Source organism: Chinchilla lanigera, unplaced genomic scaffold, assembly GCF_000276665.1.
Source record: "Chinchilla lanigera isolate Chin_1 unplaced genomic scaffold, ChiLan1.0 scaffold00018, whole genome shotgun sequence".
Classification (NCBI taxonomy): domain Eukaryota; kingdom Metazoa; phylum Chordata; class Mammalia; order Rodentia; family Chinchillidae; genus Chinchilla; species Chinchilla lanigera.
In genome coordinates, this window is record NW_004955419.1 from 1,332,836 (window position 1) to 1,349,024 (window position 16,189).

Sequence of the window (16,189 nt, forward strand, 5' to 3'; positions counted from 1 at the left end):
CGCCAGGCCCAGGCCCCGCCCAGACCCCGCCCCAAACTCAACCCAGCGGCTCCCACGCCCTCATCTAAACCAGGCCCGGCCCCCTCCCCGCCCCTGCCCCGCCCTGAATCCCAACCCGCCAGTCTCGCCGCTTCCTCTGTCCCAAGCCCCGCCCGGTCCCGCCCAATATACAGCCACGCCCCTTCTGCGCCGGCCGCCTGGATCCTCCCAGCTGCCCTCCGAACCTCTGCGGAACCCGCCGACCGCAGTGACCACCTCAGCTTCACTCCTGCCCTGTCCACGGCCTCGCCCCTCAGCACAGACCACGGCCCGGCCCACCTACCCCTTCACACCGGGGCTCAGCTCCCTCAGCGTCGTGGACCGGCTATTTCTTGACTCAATCCCTCCCGGGCCTTCCAATCGTAGCACCTCCCCTTTCAGGGCGGGTCCTTCCCACTCCCCGCCCATAGGCGTGGCTCTAACCCTGGAGCTCCCTCTCTTCTCTCCTGGACCCGAGGTCTGTAGACCGGCTCCACCCTTGGCCTTTCATGGCCTCACGTGGACAGGTCCCGCCTCTGCTTGCGTTGGCCCCGCCCACGACGTCAGCCCCGCCCATGCCGCCTTGCTCTCCGGCTCTGTCTGCTTGAGCCTGGACGAGGCCAGTCTCCTGGCTAATCAGACGTGCCACTGTGAAGTCTGCTAGTTCAAGAACGCTCCATCCAGCAAGCAAAGGTAATGCTGTCTCCTGGCGGCTGTTTGTAGCAAGGCTGTCGGATTGGAGCTTTGCAGGCTACCAGTTGTGCATTCAGATTTTGATTTGCTTTCCAACTTTGTGACAAATGCCCTCGCTATCTTCATTCCAGGTCACAAGCACTGCACCTTCGCTCCGGGAAGGAACCCATCTGGGTAACTGTGCCACGCAAAGTCATGAGAAGGAAGCCTGCTAAGGACACCTCAGCAAGCAGGGCTTTGTCACAGCTAAAAATGTGACTATGCTGGCCTGGAACTGGGATGGTGGAGCAGAGCCTGAGGGGCGTGCTTGTGGGATCCCGTGCTTAGAGAATCAATCACTGCAGCCCAAAAGGCACTGGCTGGAAAACAGCAAGGCAGGGACAGCGGATCCCACTGTCAGCCTCCTAGTGCACACTCTCAGTGACTTTCAGGTGCTTCCGCAGAAAGCCTGGCCTTCCTTACTGCTGCACTTTGAAGCAGAGAAGCCAGTGTGCAGAGAGAATGAGGGGAATGCCTGGAGATGAGGGTCGGGGAGCCCGGAGGAGAGAGAGAAAGCTCGCCCTTTCTTCCTGTTCCTCGGGACCCCTTTAGTTATTATCCCCAGTTCCCATGAGACAACCTTTGTAAGACAGTCCTCCTTTTCCTCTTAAGTGAGCTGGAATGTGTTTATTTTTTGCTTGGCATCGTGAAGTCCTGCTCATATATCCTTTCGGACTGAGAGCCCAGGACCTCCCCCTATCCTTTACTCCGTGAGAGAGGACTGCCTGCTACTCCCCACCTGCATCCTGCTTGTTTCTGTCTTCCCTGCCGCCCCATCTTGACCTCCCTAACCTCTACGTGTTCTGCAGTCTCTGAACTGAATCTCCAAATATCTCTGCCTCTAAGGATCCCCAGGCCCCCCACCTCCTTCTCCTCGAGTGTTCACGGTGCTGTCCCTGTCTTTCCTGAGGGTGCTGCTCCTGTTAGTCACGTGCTGGTTACTGAGCTGAGCTCTGAGGGCCTCATCCCTCCTCCATGCCTGTACCAAGTGTAGCAAATGTTTGCAGCTGAATGCTGTGCCTTTAATAAACTGAGCAACACTCATTGGAAAACACATTTAATTTCAAAGTAAACAAAGATGTCTGTACATTAAAGTATTTAATTAGTGAAACAATTATTATCAGTGTAATAAGCTGAAAAATACAGCAACTTGATACAAGACTGAGGTAACAAAATACTTCACCAAAAATCTAAAGAATCCCACAGAGGGCTGATGTTCAGTGGTTACTGAGGAGAGACAATTCACAAGTATTAGAGAAAGTCCTTCACAACTGCATGCAGGGTCTGCTGGAAAAAAAGACAGCCCAGGAGAATGCAACAGATTTAACAAGAACCCAACTAAAATGTAGAAATTGATTTTCAACTTACTTGGAAGATTACATAAGAAATTGAAAACTACTCTCTATGCAACATTTTGAATGCTTAGTGGAAAACCATGCATTTTGGCACAAAATTTATTAAAGGTTTTACCATATTAATAAATTAATTACGATTATTTCATTACTGAATGGTCACAGTCATCCAGAAATGGATAGAGATTGATGGTTGTAAAATGGACAGGTGATCTGTCGCGTTGCTGGGGCTAGCAGGGATTTCCGGGTTGCCCATGGGTTGAACACACTGGTGTGGCAGTGGGCTATGAGGTGGACTAATGTCCGCGGTACAAGTTCTCAACACCCAGGACGATGCAGCTGTCACTCATGCTATACTTGAATTTAACACTGAAGTTGAAGACAGAAGCGTATGAAGCAAACACTGTGAACATTCTGACCCTACTCTCTCAGTCCCTCTTTGGGGTCCTACATATATTCAACCACAGTTCTGCGCCTGGCTCTGCTGAGCCGCCAGCCTCTAGTACACGGACAGCAGTTAGTCCTACTGCAACTGCACTTAACAGCAAAGCTGTTCAGTCATGTGGGCCTTTCAAAGTCTTTCGGGGAGAATCTGTGCACAGGAGTTGTACCCAGGCCTAGGGGAGCGGCAGGGTCTTGCTCAGGGAGATACAGGGGTGGGTGGGTGGGGATTATTTGTTCATTAAGCCATCAGCTCCACAGGCGCAGAGATTGGTTCTCTCTTCTTTTCAACTGTTCATATCCTGGTTACAGCCTGGCACATGGGAAGCACTCACTACAAATTAGAGTGAAGAAATGAATGAACGAATGGGCATTTTCTCAAAGAACTTATTTCAAAGGGACTCCTTCTTAAACATGAAATTGCCCAATATGCCAATGTGATGTGGGGCTGATTAAAGTCATTTATGGCATCACAAAAGTGAGGCTGTGTTTTTGGCATTGTTCACCTGGTGGCCGTGAGCATCAGCAGTGTGGGTGCAGAGCTCTGGACCCCACCTGAGCTTTAATAAAGCAGGCTTGGCTTGCAGATGGTTTCCCATCTTCACAGACCACTTTTTATCTGAAAACAGCATCCTCAATGACACATCTTTTTGGATTTGGGAGGAGGGAGTCACACGATGAAAGAAATACTGGGCATCCTGGTAAGAAAAGGAAATGCTTTAGAAATCAGTTGGCAGTCAAGGTAGGTTCTTTCCTAAACGAGTCCTACAAGGGTCCACCTCTTCAGCACCTCCATCTGACTGGGTGCTTGAAAGGGTATCCGGTCAGAAGAGGGAAGGCTGCTGTGCTGTCCTCGGATGCATTCAGAACAACTATGGCTCTCCACCAAATCCGTCCTCTACAAAATATTTCAATTCCCAGGGTGTAGTTTGCTGATATTGGGTTACAAAATATGTCCAGCTAAGAGAGGTGTAAAGTACTCTCAGGGCAATGTTAGTGAACGGGCTCTTCTTGGGACACTTAATACTGCCAGCTACCTAATCCAGTTTGCAGACAGCATTCTACAGCTCTTCTTTTGGGGTGTCACAATCTGTTTGCTGGGAGAAAAATGACAGTATATACACGCAAGACACAGTACCTTCGGAACAGTCAAGGAGCAAAAGACAGAAACACTTTCCTCCAAGGTGAGAGTCTACCCTGGGACCTCCCCGCTCTGTGATCTGTGCCTGGGCCTCTGTTCTCGGCTCGCAGGCCTCCTCACCTGCAGCTTGCAGGACAAGCCAGCACTGGGAAGACGTAAGCACTGAAGTCACAGGGTTGGCCTGAGCCCCTGCTTGGAGAGTCAGTTATCTTTCAGCTTCATCTCCAGGACTCTTCTCAGGTGTTCAGGGCTCTTACAGTTCTACAAGGCTCTTGCCAACGAAGTCCAAACAGATTCTTCAAGAGTCCAAGGTAAGAATGTTTCTGCAAGGGGGTGTGGGATCCGTCTTTACTAGTGGAAAGACTAAACACTTTGAAAAGAATTGTGACTGTGCTCTTTCAAATTAGGCTCAGAAGAAAATGTTTGTGGAGGGTAAGAAAAACATGGAAAGGAAAGAACATTATCTGGTTTAGTGGAGCCTGGAATTCTGGGGGTTTTGGATTGGCATCTGTATTTCATATGTGAAAAACCAGGATAGGATTAGAGGAGTAGAGAAACCCAAAGAAAAGAAGTAGCTGATATTCCAGTCTCATGCTTTCACCCAAGCGTAAGACTATCTAGATGTTAACAGGGAGGGTCAGGCTTCACTTTGGCTATAGCATGACCACTGCACAGTTCTGGCCAGAGGTGTCTGCAGGGTTTGGCGCTGTCACTCAGCCTCGGATGTCAATTGGAAGTCGTTGGTAGACTCAAGTGCACACATGTGGACCCCTGGTACAGGTGGGTGCACAAGGCAGCTGTGGTCAAGGTTTGACGGCGTTAACTTTCCCTTCTGGAGTTTCTCTTGGCATGAAAGTGTCTAGTCTTTGCTCCGAAAGAGGGTTAGCTTCTGAGCACTGTGAGGCTCAACCACAAAGCACCACCCTGATGACAACTATTTTTTGTCACCAATTCATTTAAATTTCAGAGGAGCTGTCACCATTTGATCAAAATACAGTGATGGGTCTTTTGGTAGTTTTTCAATTGAGCTCTTACAGTTTACTAGTTATGGTGTTTTGAAGCTTCTTACCAAAAAACTCTTCAGGGTAGTTTGAATCTTGGTAATTGTAAGTTCTGAAACCAAAAAAGGAACAAAGACCCAGAAATTCCATCTCTTTCATAAAATGGTGTAAGGGTTTCCTTCTCAGGATTAGGACATCCAAATAAAATGGGGTGGAAAGTGGCAGAGGCAGGCTATGATGATAAAGAGCAATTTATTTTCTATAAAAATGTATATGTGCAAAGTAAAAGTCCCTTTAAAGTACGACAGAGGATGACAAATAAAAGTCATTGTTCATGGGAAGAGCTTTTACAACAAATGCAGAGGTTGGATGTTCACTCCCCAGGGCTTGGCTTTCTTGTCACTTGGTCATCAACAGTTATGCCCTTGGACTTGGAGAACTTGCTGGTGACTGCATTTGGAGGCAAGACTGGGGGAGCATAAGGCCTCAGTGTTGCTCAGCTCCCAGCACGATCAGGAACCCCAGTGGGCCCGCCCTGGTGGTGGAGGCAACGGGATGAGATGGCAGAGGGAAGCAGAAGTCTGCCCCACAGAGCGAGGTTGGTATAAAGTGATTTCTGTGTGGCTGATCACTGTGAGCATGGTAGCTTCCAAGCTGCTCTGAGGATGCCGAGAGAATGCCACAACTTCTCGCGTGGGCATGGTGGGAGCAGGTGCAATGAGAAGCGCCCCAGCTCTGCCAGGAGCGGGTATGGAGGAAGCAAGCAGGCCAGCGGCCCAGTCTGTAGTCCAGAACCAGGTCCTGCCTCAGCAGGGCTGACAGCAACAAGGCCTGGAAGGGCCCCAGGGCCCAGCGAGCAGGCCTTCCAGATGAATAGCACCCATAGGAACAGAAAACAAGACACGATTTAAGGCATTGTTTGTTTACAGTAAAAGAACACAAGGGACCCTTAACACAGGGGCATCTGGGCTCCCACTCTGACCTTTCTTGGTGGACAAGGCTATCACTGAAGGGTCAAGCAGGGCCTCAAAGCAAATGAAGTGTGTGATGTCACAAGTCTTGTGCCAAAATGCATGTTTCTCGGAGATTTCACACTCGCTCGCACGCACACATGTACAGCACACACACGGAGAGGACGCTTCGGGGGTTGTACAAAATCTGAGGCAGCCCAGTGGGCGAGCGGCCCCATGCACTTGGGGTGTAACAGGCCTGTCCCACAGCCTGTCCCTGCTGTCTGTCCCCACTTGCAGGTAAATGCTGTCCAGTCTGTGTGCAGCAGGAAGGACGGAGAACCCAACGTGGGCCAAATGCTCTCTAGTCGCAGAAGCAGCTGGTGAACAGACGAGGCCCAGAGAGGGGCGGGGTGTGCAGTCTGGGGTCTGACCACTGCCCTGCGAGGTGGTGCTGCAGAATGAGCCGTGAGAGTCACTGGGAGCTGACAGGTGGATCCTGCACTGGGGAGCCCTCTGGGACTGTGAGGCTGAAGGCCACGTCCCGAGTCTGGCTGCAAGGCTCCCAGTATCCTGGCTCACAGTCTGTGTCCAGGGCTGCTCTTCTCCACCAGGCCCAGCCTGGGCTCCTAGAAGCCTTTTCAGTCACGCCAAGTCCTGCAGAGACTTATTCAAACGACATAAGGTTTGCAGGTACCTGGAAGAGAAAACTCAGCTTCTTGTCAAAGTTCTGGTGCTTGGAAAGGGATGAGGGTGGACCTTAGGGGAAGGGACCAGGCCTTTCCTAGTCAGGCTATGAATGAGCAGATCAGGTGGGGAGAGAGCATGGCAGTAATAATGGCTTCTACTTGTTAAGTGAGCACTTCGTGCCAGGCACTGCTCTGAATACTTCACATGCAGTGTGTCCTGATCCTCACATCAGCCCTAGGAGGCAGGTGCTAGAGGCATCACCGTTATGCAGATGAGGAAACTGAGGCTTCAGGAGGTCAACGTGCAGTGAGTAGGAAGCCCACACCTATGCTTTCAAACACCATCCTCCCATCCAAATAAAACTGCACTCTGGATGGGGAGCACAAACCTCACAGGTACACATAGGGGGCATAAGCGTGGCTCCAGAGGGGACACCAGCAGGAGGGGGCATGTCACTGGGGGATGGCAGAGTATGGCAAGTAGAAACCCAGGAGGAGGAGGAAGTATGTGGATGTGACAAACCCTACAACCTCCCCACTGCTGTGCTCCAGGGCAAGGCCCCAGCCCTGGTTACTGGGGACTGTCACCACCAAGGTAGGTGTTGTCCCAGCCTCAGACCTCCTCTCCCAGCACTGCTGTGAGTTCCAAAAAATTTGATTAGAAACAATTTCATTGAAATAAGCCTATCTTGATACCAATTTGGTCAAAATGATGCATTAGGAAAAAATGCGTCTCCATGCAGCAGGAGACAGTTTTAAGAATGTGCACAGCAGCACTGTCAGGATAGCAAAGTGCAGGAAATCGTTCCTGGGATGACTAGAGGGAGAAATGAGAGAAGATCAGCACAAATAAATGAACTGACAGCTATGTGTGCTGACACCGATGAATCTTAGGAACACGTAGCTGTTGAGTATTTAGGTTGCTGCCAACCTAAATTTTTACTATCACATACAGTGCAGAGTAAGATGATTTGATGAAAAGTAAACATTAGAAATAAAAGAAGCAAAGTAGAAAAATATGTCCCTTTCCCTTGTCCTAAAAATTGAATAAAATTCTTTTAAAAATTGGCAGGATTTGCCTCGGATACCATATTTGGTATCCATGAGTCCTTTGGACCAAACCACGCTGGTTTGACCTGGTCTCAGCTGCCTGCCGTGCAGTGCTGCTGCCCTCTGGCTGCTTCTGCAGAGGGACACACGTCCTCGAGCAGGGCTCCCCTGGCTGCCCCTGGATGAGACAAAGGTCCTGCCTCTTCCCCCACCCTGCCCAGGGCACCCACATAAGGGCTGTCAGTTCCTGCAGTTCTGCCACCACCAGGCATCCTGCACATAGGTTCTATGCCCACCTGTGTGTGGCAGGTGAGCTTCAGTGTGCTGTGCTCTTAAGAGTGGCACTCAGAGCTCATGAGGGAGTGCAGACACATCTGGGGGACTGGTGCTGAGACCAGGGTGGTTCCAGGTCCAGTTCTCCCTCTCTTATCATCTGATGTGGACACCCTTATTTAAGCCTCCACACCTTGTTCTGTGGATTGCCTTGAGATGACAGCTGACCAGAGTCACCGGTCTTCCCATCACAGGGACGGGAATGATGTTAATGTATACAGTATATGTAAGCTGGGCCAGGGGTGTGGCTCTGTGGCACAGTGCTTGCCTAACACGTGCAAAGCCCTGGGTTTGACCCACAGAACCCCAAAATCAATATATGTGTGTATGTGTATATATTCTAGAGACTGCAGAATTACAGTTTCTTGTACATTACTGTAGAAAGTTTACATGCATATACAAACATAAATATGGTCATTATGGATAAGTATTTTGAGGCAGGGTTGAAACCAAGTCTCATTACATAGTTTAGGCTGGCCTTGAACTCCCTCTGTAGCCCAGGCTGGCCTCTAATTTGTAGCAGTTCTACCAAGCGTTGGGATTACACAAGGGCACCACTGTGCAGCACTCAGCAGCCATGTCTAAGTCAGCCTGACCAGCAGGGCTGCCTTCCCAGGGCCCTGGCACGGCTGCAGGGCTACAGGGGAAGTAGGGGCAGCAGAGCCTGGGTATAAGGTCAGGATCACGAGTCAGGAGGCTCTAGGGTAAGTCCCAGCTCCACTGTGCCCTAACTGTGGGACCTTGAAGGAGTGTCTGCCTCTTTCTGAGCCTCAGGATCCTCAGCACAAAATGGAGACAGTAAGAGAACCTTACATCTCAGGATGGAGGACCGGGCAGATTCCTGCATGTGAAGCATTTAGCATAATGACTGATGAGAGGGGTGGGGAGGAAGCCAGGCCCCAAGCCTAGTGGGCTCCCTCCATATAGCCCCTCAGAGCTGAAGTCCCCCATTCACAGCACTGGGGTGGCCTTCAATAAAGTAGCTGCCACTGTCATTTCCGAGGGTTGTGGGGTGGGAGGTCCATTAGTTAACCTGGGATATGCTCACAAAATCAGCTTTTGGGAGGTGACTTCAACAGATGCTAGAGCTGATCCTTGCCACTTCCCTGTCTTCTGGTCAGTATTTCTGTGGCATTTCCTTTGGTGGAAAAGACACAGGAGCCAGACCTAAAGTTCTCCAGGTCTCCAGTTTCGGCTCCATTCTATGCTGGGTCCATTCTATGCTGTGCAAGGGGTGTCTAGCTTCAAAGGAATCTGCTGACTCACGGAGGTGCCCGGGAGCAGAGCTGATGGGCTCTGAGGGAAGAAGGGAGCCTGTTTCCTAAGGAGCTCAAGCCCCTGGGGTGGGAGGGTATTTCTGGTGAGACATGGATGCTGGTGACTTTACCTGAGGCCTGTTGCTTTTACATGCATCATCCAAATGCTTGTGCCACAGTATCGCATGGAACCGGGAGCCAGTCTGAAACTTGTAAACATTGCCTGATGGGCAGAGAAAGCACTGATTAAGAAGAGGGCAAATAGTGGTACAGCAAAATTGTGCCTGGCATGTGTGAGGCCCTGGGTTCAAATCTCCAGTATCAATCCATCAGTCAGCCAATCTAAATATATACATACATGACAGACATGAACAGCCAGCCTGTGACTCTGCAGGAAGGAAACATGAGCCCGGATGACTAAACAAAGGAAGGTCAGGAGCAGCCCCAGGTGAGCTGGACCTGACAGGTAGGCGGGCTCCCATGCTCCCTTGGCTGTGTCTCTGGACTAGGGCTTTAACCATTTTTAGGCTAGAGTGCCTTTGGTTGTCTGGAAGCTTGTGATCCCTTCTCAGAATGTTTTTAAATGTATAAAATAAAAATAACATAACATAACATAACATAACATAACATAAAATATAGAGAAGGTCAGTGATCCTGAAACCCAGTTAGGAAACTACCTAAAAACCAACTGAGTACTGGAATTCCAAGCACGCTCCTGTATTGATGCACCAGTAACCAGATCTAGGGGCCTGTCTGATACTCTTCTGTGATTTCAAAGAGATAAGCATAAATGATGCTTTGAAATGTCTGCAACCACTTGTACTATGAAAATATCCATGATGTCTCTCAGGGATAAAATCACAGGTATTGCTAACACACTTGTCATTTGATATCTGTACTCATAATGGAAAGCGTCAGATGTTGCTGAAGACAAAGATGTGATTTCTCTCTCCTCATCCAAGTTCTTCAGATTCTACACATGGACTCTGGCCAACATTTGTGTCACATTTCCTTCTGCTTGGGGATCCTGTTTTCCTCTGGGCTCAGGCCCAGGAGAAGCTTACGGTCCGTGGGACTGCAAGGTCTCACAGTCAAGCTTGTGTAGTCATGCTTCTTCCTTCCTAGTGAAACCAACACTGAAGAAACTCCAGTGGTAACCAAGCTGGGGGTGTGTCTGGGACATGTGTGAGCTCAGTCACTCTGACAGGGAGCAGACAATGTGACCATCTACGTCTTCCCTGGCTCCTGACCTCCTGTACACCTTGTTTCTTTGCTTCTCAACTGAGAATATGGCAAGCTGGCACTCAAAGTGTGGCCCCGCGCCCTGGCCAGCACCATTGTCTGCCCCTGCCTCGCAGGAGCCTGTGAAAGGTGTAGAATCTTGGCCTCCAGTCCCAATCTACAGACCCCAAATCTGAATGTCAACAAGATTCCCAGAAACTTGTCTGTGCATGAATCCTCCACTAGAACATTCCTGTCAGTGTATAAAGATACGTGGGGACTTTGCAGCCCCAGTGTGTTGGCCTGGTTAGAAGCCAAGACTCAGGCAATGCTGGATTTTTGTTCTGTGACGTGGGCTACTGAGACTAGCTATGGCCCCTGCATGTCAGGATGGTGCCACCTCCTTCCTCCCAGCAGCGCCACAAAGGAGGTACAGAACCAGGAGGGCCTGGGAAGCTCCTCAGGAGGGGTGGGCTGGAGCTTTTGGAATGTATACAGTTCTGAGTTTGCCTTGGACCTGGAAGCGGACATGGCACAGGTGTGTCATGGGTCCCTGAAATGCCCCAGGATCCGAGGCTTTTCTGGCCCTTTGCTCTGGCTGCATCCAGCATTGTTCTTTGTTCCCACATCCTGAGGTTACAGCTCCTGAGGAGCTGAAAGCAAGGCCACAAAAGTGATTCCTATAGCCACACACCACACACACTGCTCAGTGGGCATACCAGTCATGATCTATGGACCAGTGAGGGCACAGCAGGTGACATCCAAACCTACTGCAAAGGGAAACAGCAGCCTTAAAGCTCCCAATGCTTCCAGATGCCCATCTGGCAGAAAAAGAGATGGGGTAGAGGGCTTCCGGTGCCCAGTGCCCAGCCTGTTGCCTACCTTTGTCAGGGTTGTTCAGCTGGAAGATATCCGGGTGCTCAGGGTCATCAGGCAGCTGCACCATCCAGCCCACGATGGAGACCTTTTTGCCAGGTGTGGATTTATACTAGAGGAGAGCAACACACAGCCGGGAGGCCCAGGCCCATGCCCTCCTGCCCACAGGGGAGGTCGACTTGGCCAAGCAAGCTCCCTTCCCACCCCAGCCCTGTAATTCCCAGAGGACCCTTTCCCCAGGTGAAGTCCCAGTAAGGGAGTTCATTCATGGGACTTACATGTTTTCTGTCTGTGCCCCTCAAGGACTTGGCTCCGTAATACAGGAGGGTGGATCCTGAGAGTATGACCCAGTACCTGGTCCAGGAGGACAGCTGCACAGGAAGGGGAGGCAGAGTGATGACGTGCGGGGACAGGGTAGCCCCTGGTTTCCTGATTGCAGATGCAACCACCCACTGGCAATGCCAGCTCAGGTCTCTTCTCTTCCCTGGCCTTTGCCATCCCCTGCAATGGCCCTCCCCCACAATTAAGAGGAGGTGATTTTTCTTCCCACCTCTCTCACACCTTTAAGTTGTCTTTCCTTCTTAGACCACTTTGTTGAAGCCAGTGCCTAGGAATAATTCCTACATAGTCAGGTGACCTGACTATGGCAGTATCCTGTGAAAAGCACTTTTAAAATATAGATGTGCTAAGCCATAGCCTAGAAGCTTGATACCTGCAATGTGCTGCCCTGGATGGAGTTGAGGGGGTTGGAACTCTGGTAAGGCCAAGCTACAGGCAGGCTTGTGTTTCTCTAGGGCAAAGGGCCGAATTTCTAAGGCTCTGATCCTTGGTTTGGGAAACCACTTCCATGGGTTTTGGTTCAGTGAAGGCAAAGCCAACACCCCATCTGGCAGGAAGAGGACGTGGCTCCAAGGAGCAGGCCGCACTGCATCACCACACAGGGCCCCTTCGTACCACCAAGGGAAAGCAAGGGCTTTACACCCACAGGGGTGCACACAGACACCCACGTACGTGATGAAATGACAAAGCTCATGGAACAATACTCATCTTCACTGTATGTGAGGAACTCTGACAATTTTCCATTCTACTGTACTAAAAAATATGGGTCATGACCCACTGACCTGATCTCATTACTCACTATCAAGTCAGCTAGCATTTAGGACAACACTGCCTTAGGGACACTTCCAGGCTCTGGCCTTGGGATGACTGGGGCCTGCACTTTGGGCCAGGAGAGGCGGGCAGGTCAGTACAAGAGGACAGACAAGCCCCATGCTGCTGGAGGCTCTGGGATACGCTGGAACTCCATGTCACTAAGTGACAGAGTGTCATATGGGAATGAGACTCTCATTACCCAGGAGTCAACTGGAAACTCAAGACAGGGGCTTTGAGGACACCTGGAGGTGGCGGGTGGGCCAGGACAGGAAGACAGGGGCCAGAGCAGGACAATACTGCCTGGAGATGCAGCTCGCAGATGGTTTGGGGCAACTTGTCATGCAAGAGGCTGAGGTTCTGTCACGTGGAGTCATGGAGCTGGCGACATCTGGGTTCAGCTGGTGGTAGGGTCTCAGTCCTCCTGATCCTCATCCTTGTGCTTTCCTCCACTTGTTTTAGGGTACTGCTGGGACAAGCAGGAATCTACATCTAGGAATGCTACCCGGCAGTGCATGGACTCGGGGCCTCTCAGCCTCCTGGGCCAGCCGACCTTTTTGTTCCCAGCTTCCAGGTTTCCACCTGCTGGTGTGCAGGCACTGCCGCACATGGCCTCCAGAACGAGGCTGTCTTGTCCCAGTCTACAGTGTGGAAACAAAAGCCCTTCTCTCTCAGCTGCTGCCCTGAGACCAGGCACTCACTGGGGCCCATGTTGTCTCCATCAGACATGCTGACTTACTGCGGGCTTCCGTCCTTCCTTGAGCAGGGTTTTCCTTCTCAGAGGCCCCTCCATGGTGGGCACGGCTGCTGAGCTTCCCAGGGTACAGGTGCACGGGCTGGTGGGGCTGGGGGGAGACCACCAGTCAGACACAGCCTGGAGAAGCTGAAGCCAGGCCTCCTCTCACCCACTGGGGTCCCTAGGTGTCCACTAGTAAGCCCATGGCTTTCCCCTCGGCAAGTGGACTCCTAGTACTGGGCAAGGCCAGGGAGGGGAGGGCCAAGGTCCTAGAAGAGCAGGAAGGGCTCCTGGCAGCTGTGCCCTTCCACCGCCTTTGTCTTCAGGTTCTAGGCTTGGCGATCAAGTTCCCCATAACCTCGCTCCTAGCAGCGGCCACCCTATCTGGAAGACACCTCTGTCATGGCTTCCTCCTGACTGTTCCTGGGGCTCATACCTATAGCTTCCTCTAAACCTGCCCGTGGGCGGGCCAGAGCCTTGGAGGATGTATGTGTGATGGGGTGCTGTGGAGAGAAGCATGAGAGCACCCACACCTTTTCCTCCAGGCCCCTCTCTCCCCATCTCCCCCAGGATCAGGCACCAACCACAGGTGGTGACTTGGCAAAGCATGGCCAGGCCAGCCCCGTCTGAGCCCCAGACCTGTGTGCTTCTGCTCACTCGCACCAGAGACACTTCCCAAGTCTGCCGGTGAGCACTTCTGCCCCACAAACCAATCGGTCCCCAGGATGCTCTGATCTGGGTCCTAACTATGTCTGGCTGTCCATTCCAGCTTCCCACCTCGCCGTCTGAGGCCAGTCCATCTTCCTTCGGCTGACTGCTCACTGCCCAGCCTCTGCCCTGCTTCCTCCTCTACCCTCTCTACACTGTCCCCTCCCACATCCAACCCCTTCCCCGGCTCCCACCACATTAAAGGGGCAGGCCACCACTCCTGTGCCTGCTGGACACGCCCCCACCCGTCTCCTTTGTGCCCTTCCCTTCTCTCATTCTGCACAGCACAGCCTTTCAGTCCCAGCTCCTCCTGCTTCACAGGGTGCCACACAGCGCGGCTCCCACGGCTGCGAGCACTCTTGTCGCTCCTACATGTTTCTGCTGTTACCGGGCCAGTTCCCATCATCCTTCCAGTCTCGCTGTCCCCGAGTCCCCTCTCCTCTCCCAGAGTGGCGCACACCTCTGCTCTGAGACCATCAGCGCATCTGTCTCCTTCCACAGCCTCTAACACAGACTTTGCACCGAACAAGCACCCTAAGGTAGTCTCTCAATAAATAAGCAAAGGGATAAATGAATACCTGTAAGCACAGCTCCGGGTTCTGGGAGAATTCCGAACTGGAACCCGCCAGTTGGGCCCTAGGGTGGCATAGAGACGTCCCCTGCTACAGAGGAAAAGGAGCAAATTTCAGCCACAGCTCAGAAAGACCAGATACCCCTTGTGATTATGGGGGTCATCCCCCTCCCTTACCCTCCCCCTCTACAGGCTTCTCCCTCCTGCTGCAAGCTCCTCTGCGGCACTCTGGAGCCACCAAGTCAGTGAACACACACCATTAGAGCCCTCTTTCAGGAAATTCTCCCAGTCTCTGGTGAGCATTTCCTCACGTTTGTATCCGAAGCTCACCCTTTTCCCAGTGACCTCAGCGTGCAGCTGACAAGTCTAATAGAAAATGCTGTGCAGCCTGCACGGTCATGGTGGGGCCACACGGGACGCGCACACGGGCAGAATTGTGTGCAATCTTGCATGTCAGGCCTGCGAACATCTGCAGCAACCCCTTTCACCAGGGCACCACTGGGTCTGTCTGTTGCTACATCCTCTCCTCTGGACAGGCTCCTTTGCTGGCTCCAGCTGCCCCTACAAACTGGTCCTGTGACCTGCACCATGTCCAATAGCATGTGCTCTGTGCCCGTATCATGGGCTCTGTCTGGCTTTTCTCCCTCCTGCACCCCCGGCACCAGCCTTTCTAGGGGAGCATGCAGCTTCCTGCTCCACCTCCTTGGGGGGAGGCACCCCTTTCCTCTCTCTTCTTCATCCTTTCCTGTCTTAGAAGAATCACTTCCTGTGTCCGCTTGCTGGCAGCAGCCCCACATGGACTCAGCCCCAGTCCTGCAGCAAGCTCTACCCCTTCTTTACCCCACGGCCAGATGGCTAAGTAACCTCCTATATAAAGTCAGATGAGGTCCTTCCCAATGTGCCCGATGTTGTCCTCAGCCAGCTCTGGGCTGCTGCCTACTGGGCATGGTGTGGGGAGATCTTTGCTCATTGCAGCTGGTACATCATACCATCACCGAGCCAGGGCCTGCATCCTCCAGCCAAGAAGAAAGTACTCCTGATGGCCACGTTAGGTTCACTGTCCAGTGCAGCCTTGCTGGTTTCCTGGGATGGCTGCTCCAGGACCTTCCCGTCTGCCAACAGCCCCTCCTTGGGTGACAGTGTGCTACAGCATGGGCTTAGTCCACAGGTCCTCAGTGTGACAGGTCTCATGATGGTCCCAGGCTGACGCTGACCTACCACAAACTATGGCACAGTTGAGAGGCCCTGCCACGCTCAACTCCAGCCAGCTTGCCGAAGAGCCGCCTCCCACTCTGTCATTCCCAAAGAGGGCTGGAACGCAGTGTGTGAATGAGACGCTGCCCAGAGAACCACGCTGCCAGCTCTCATTTCTAAGTAGTTGGGACCTCAGACTTGAGTAACCTCCCAACTGCGGCAGCCGCACTCAAGTCTCATCCTAAGCTGAGCAATGCCATCAGGGCACCAGTGACAGGTAGCCTTCAGGGCAGCTCTCCTTCCCAGGTGTCACAGGAATTTCTCACAAGTAGGGTCTGATGGTGAGTTCTGTGATGATTTCCTCTGTGACATCTCTGACTCTGACCTGGATCCCCAGTCTGAGCTGCTGCCACCTGGGGCAGAGGGGAGCCTCCCTTCCCTGAGCTGGTCCTCTGGCCTTTGCTTTGCCTTCTTGTGGGTCCCTGTCACCCACAGTCTGCAGCCAATGGTCATTCCCCAAATAGGGCAAGGGGATGTGCTTCCACCTGCTTCCCATCAGTGTCTTGCATGGTTGGCAGTCATGGCTGTGTAGTTAGCAGATGCTGGTAGAACAGATATTTGTGGATAGAGAGTCTGGAACTGCATCTTCTGGGGAGCCTGGCCTTGTAAGCAGACATTGCTCCAGCACAATACGCAGGGGTCTGGCGGTGCAGACACTGTGGCTTGCTGGCGTTGCTCATGGACAGACCAAGGAGCCACTTGGGTGCTTGT

The 16,189-nt window shown here is 52.1% G+C and overlaps 1 protein-coding gene across 9 annotated transcripts in view; it reads right to left on the minus strand.

Moving 5' to 3' along the window:
- Positions 1–1,791: 1,791 nt before the first annotated feature.
- Positions 1,792–16,189, minus strand: part of Ralgps1 (Ral GEF with PH domain and SH3 binding motif 1) — a 259,202-nt gene continuing 244,804 nt past the window's right edge. For all 9 annotated transcript variants that reach the window (XM_013513184.1, XM_005382445.2, XM_005382439.2 and 6 more), the window contains 6 exons: positions 14,232–14,315; positions 12,949–13,054; positions 11,339–11,431; positions 11,067–11,172; positions 9,095–9,186; positions 1,792–6,332 (listed from right to left, as the gene is read on the minus strand). In XM_013513184.1, coding sequence (XP_013368638.1) covers positions 6,303–6,332; positions 9,095–9,186; positions 11,067–11,172; positions 11,339–11,431; positions 12,949–13,054; positions 14,232–14,315 — 511 coding nt within the window. In that variant the 3' untranslated portion in view covers positions 1,792–6,302. The remainder of the gene's footprint in view (positions 6,333–9,094; positions 9,187–11,066; positions 11,173–11,338; positions 11,432–12,948; positions 13,055–14,231; positions 14,316–16,189) is intronic.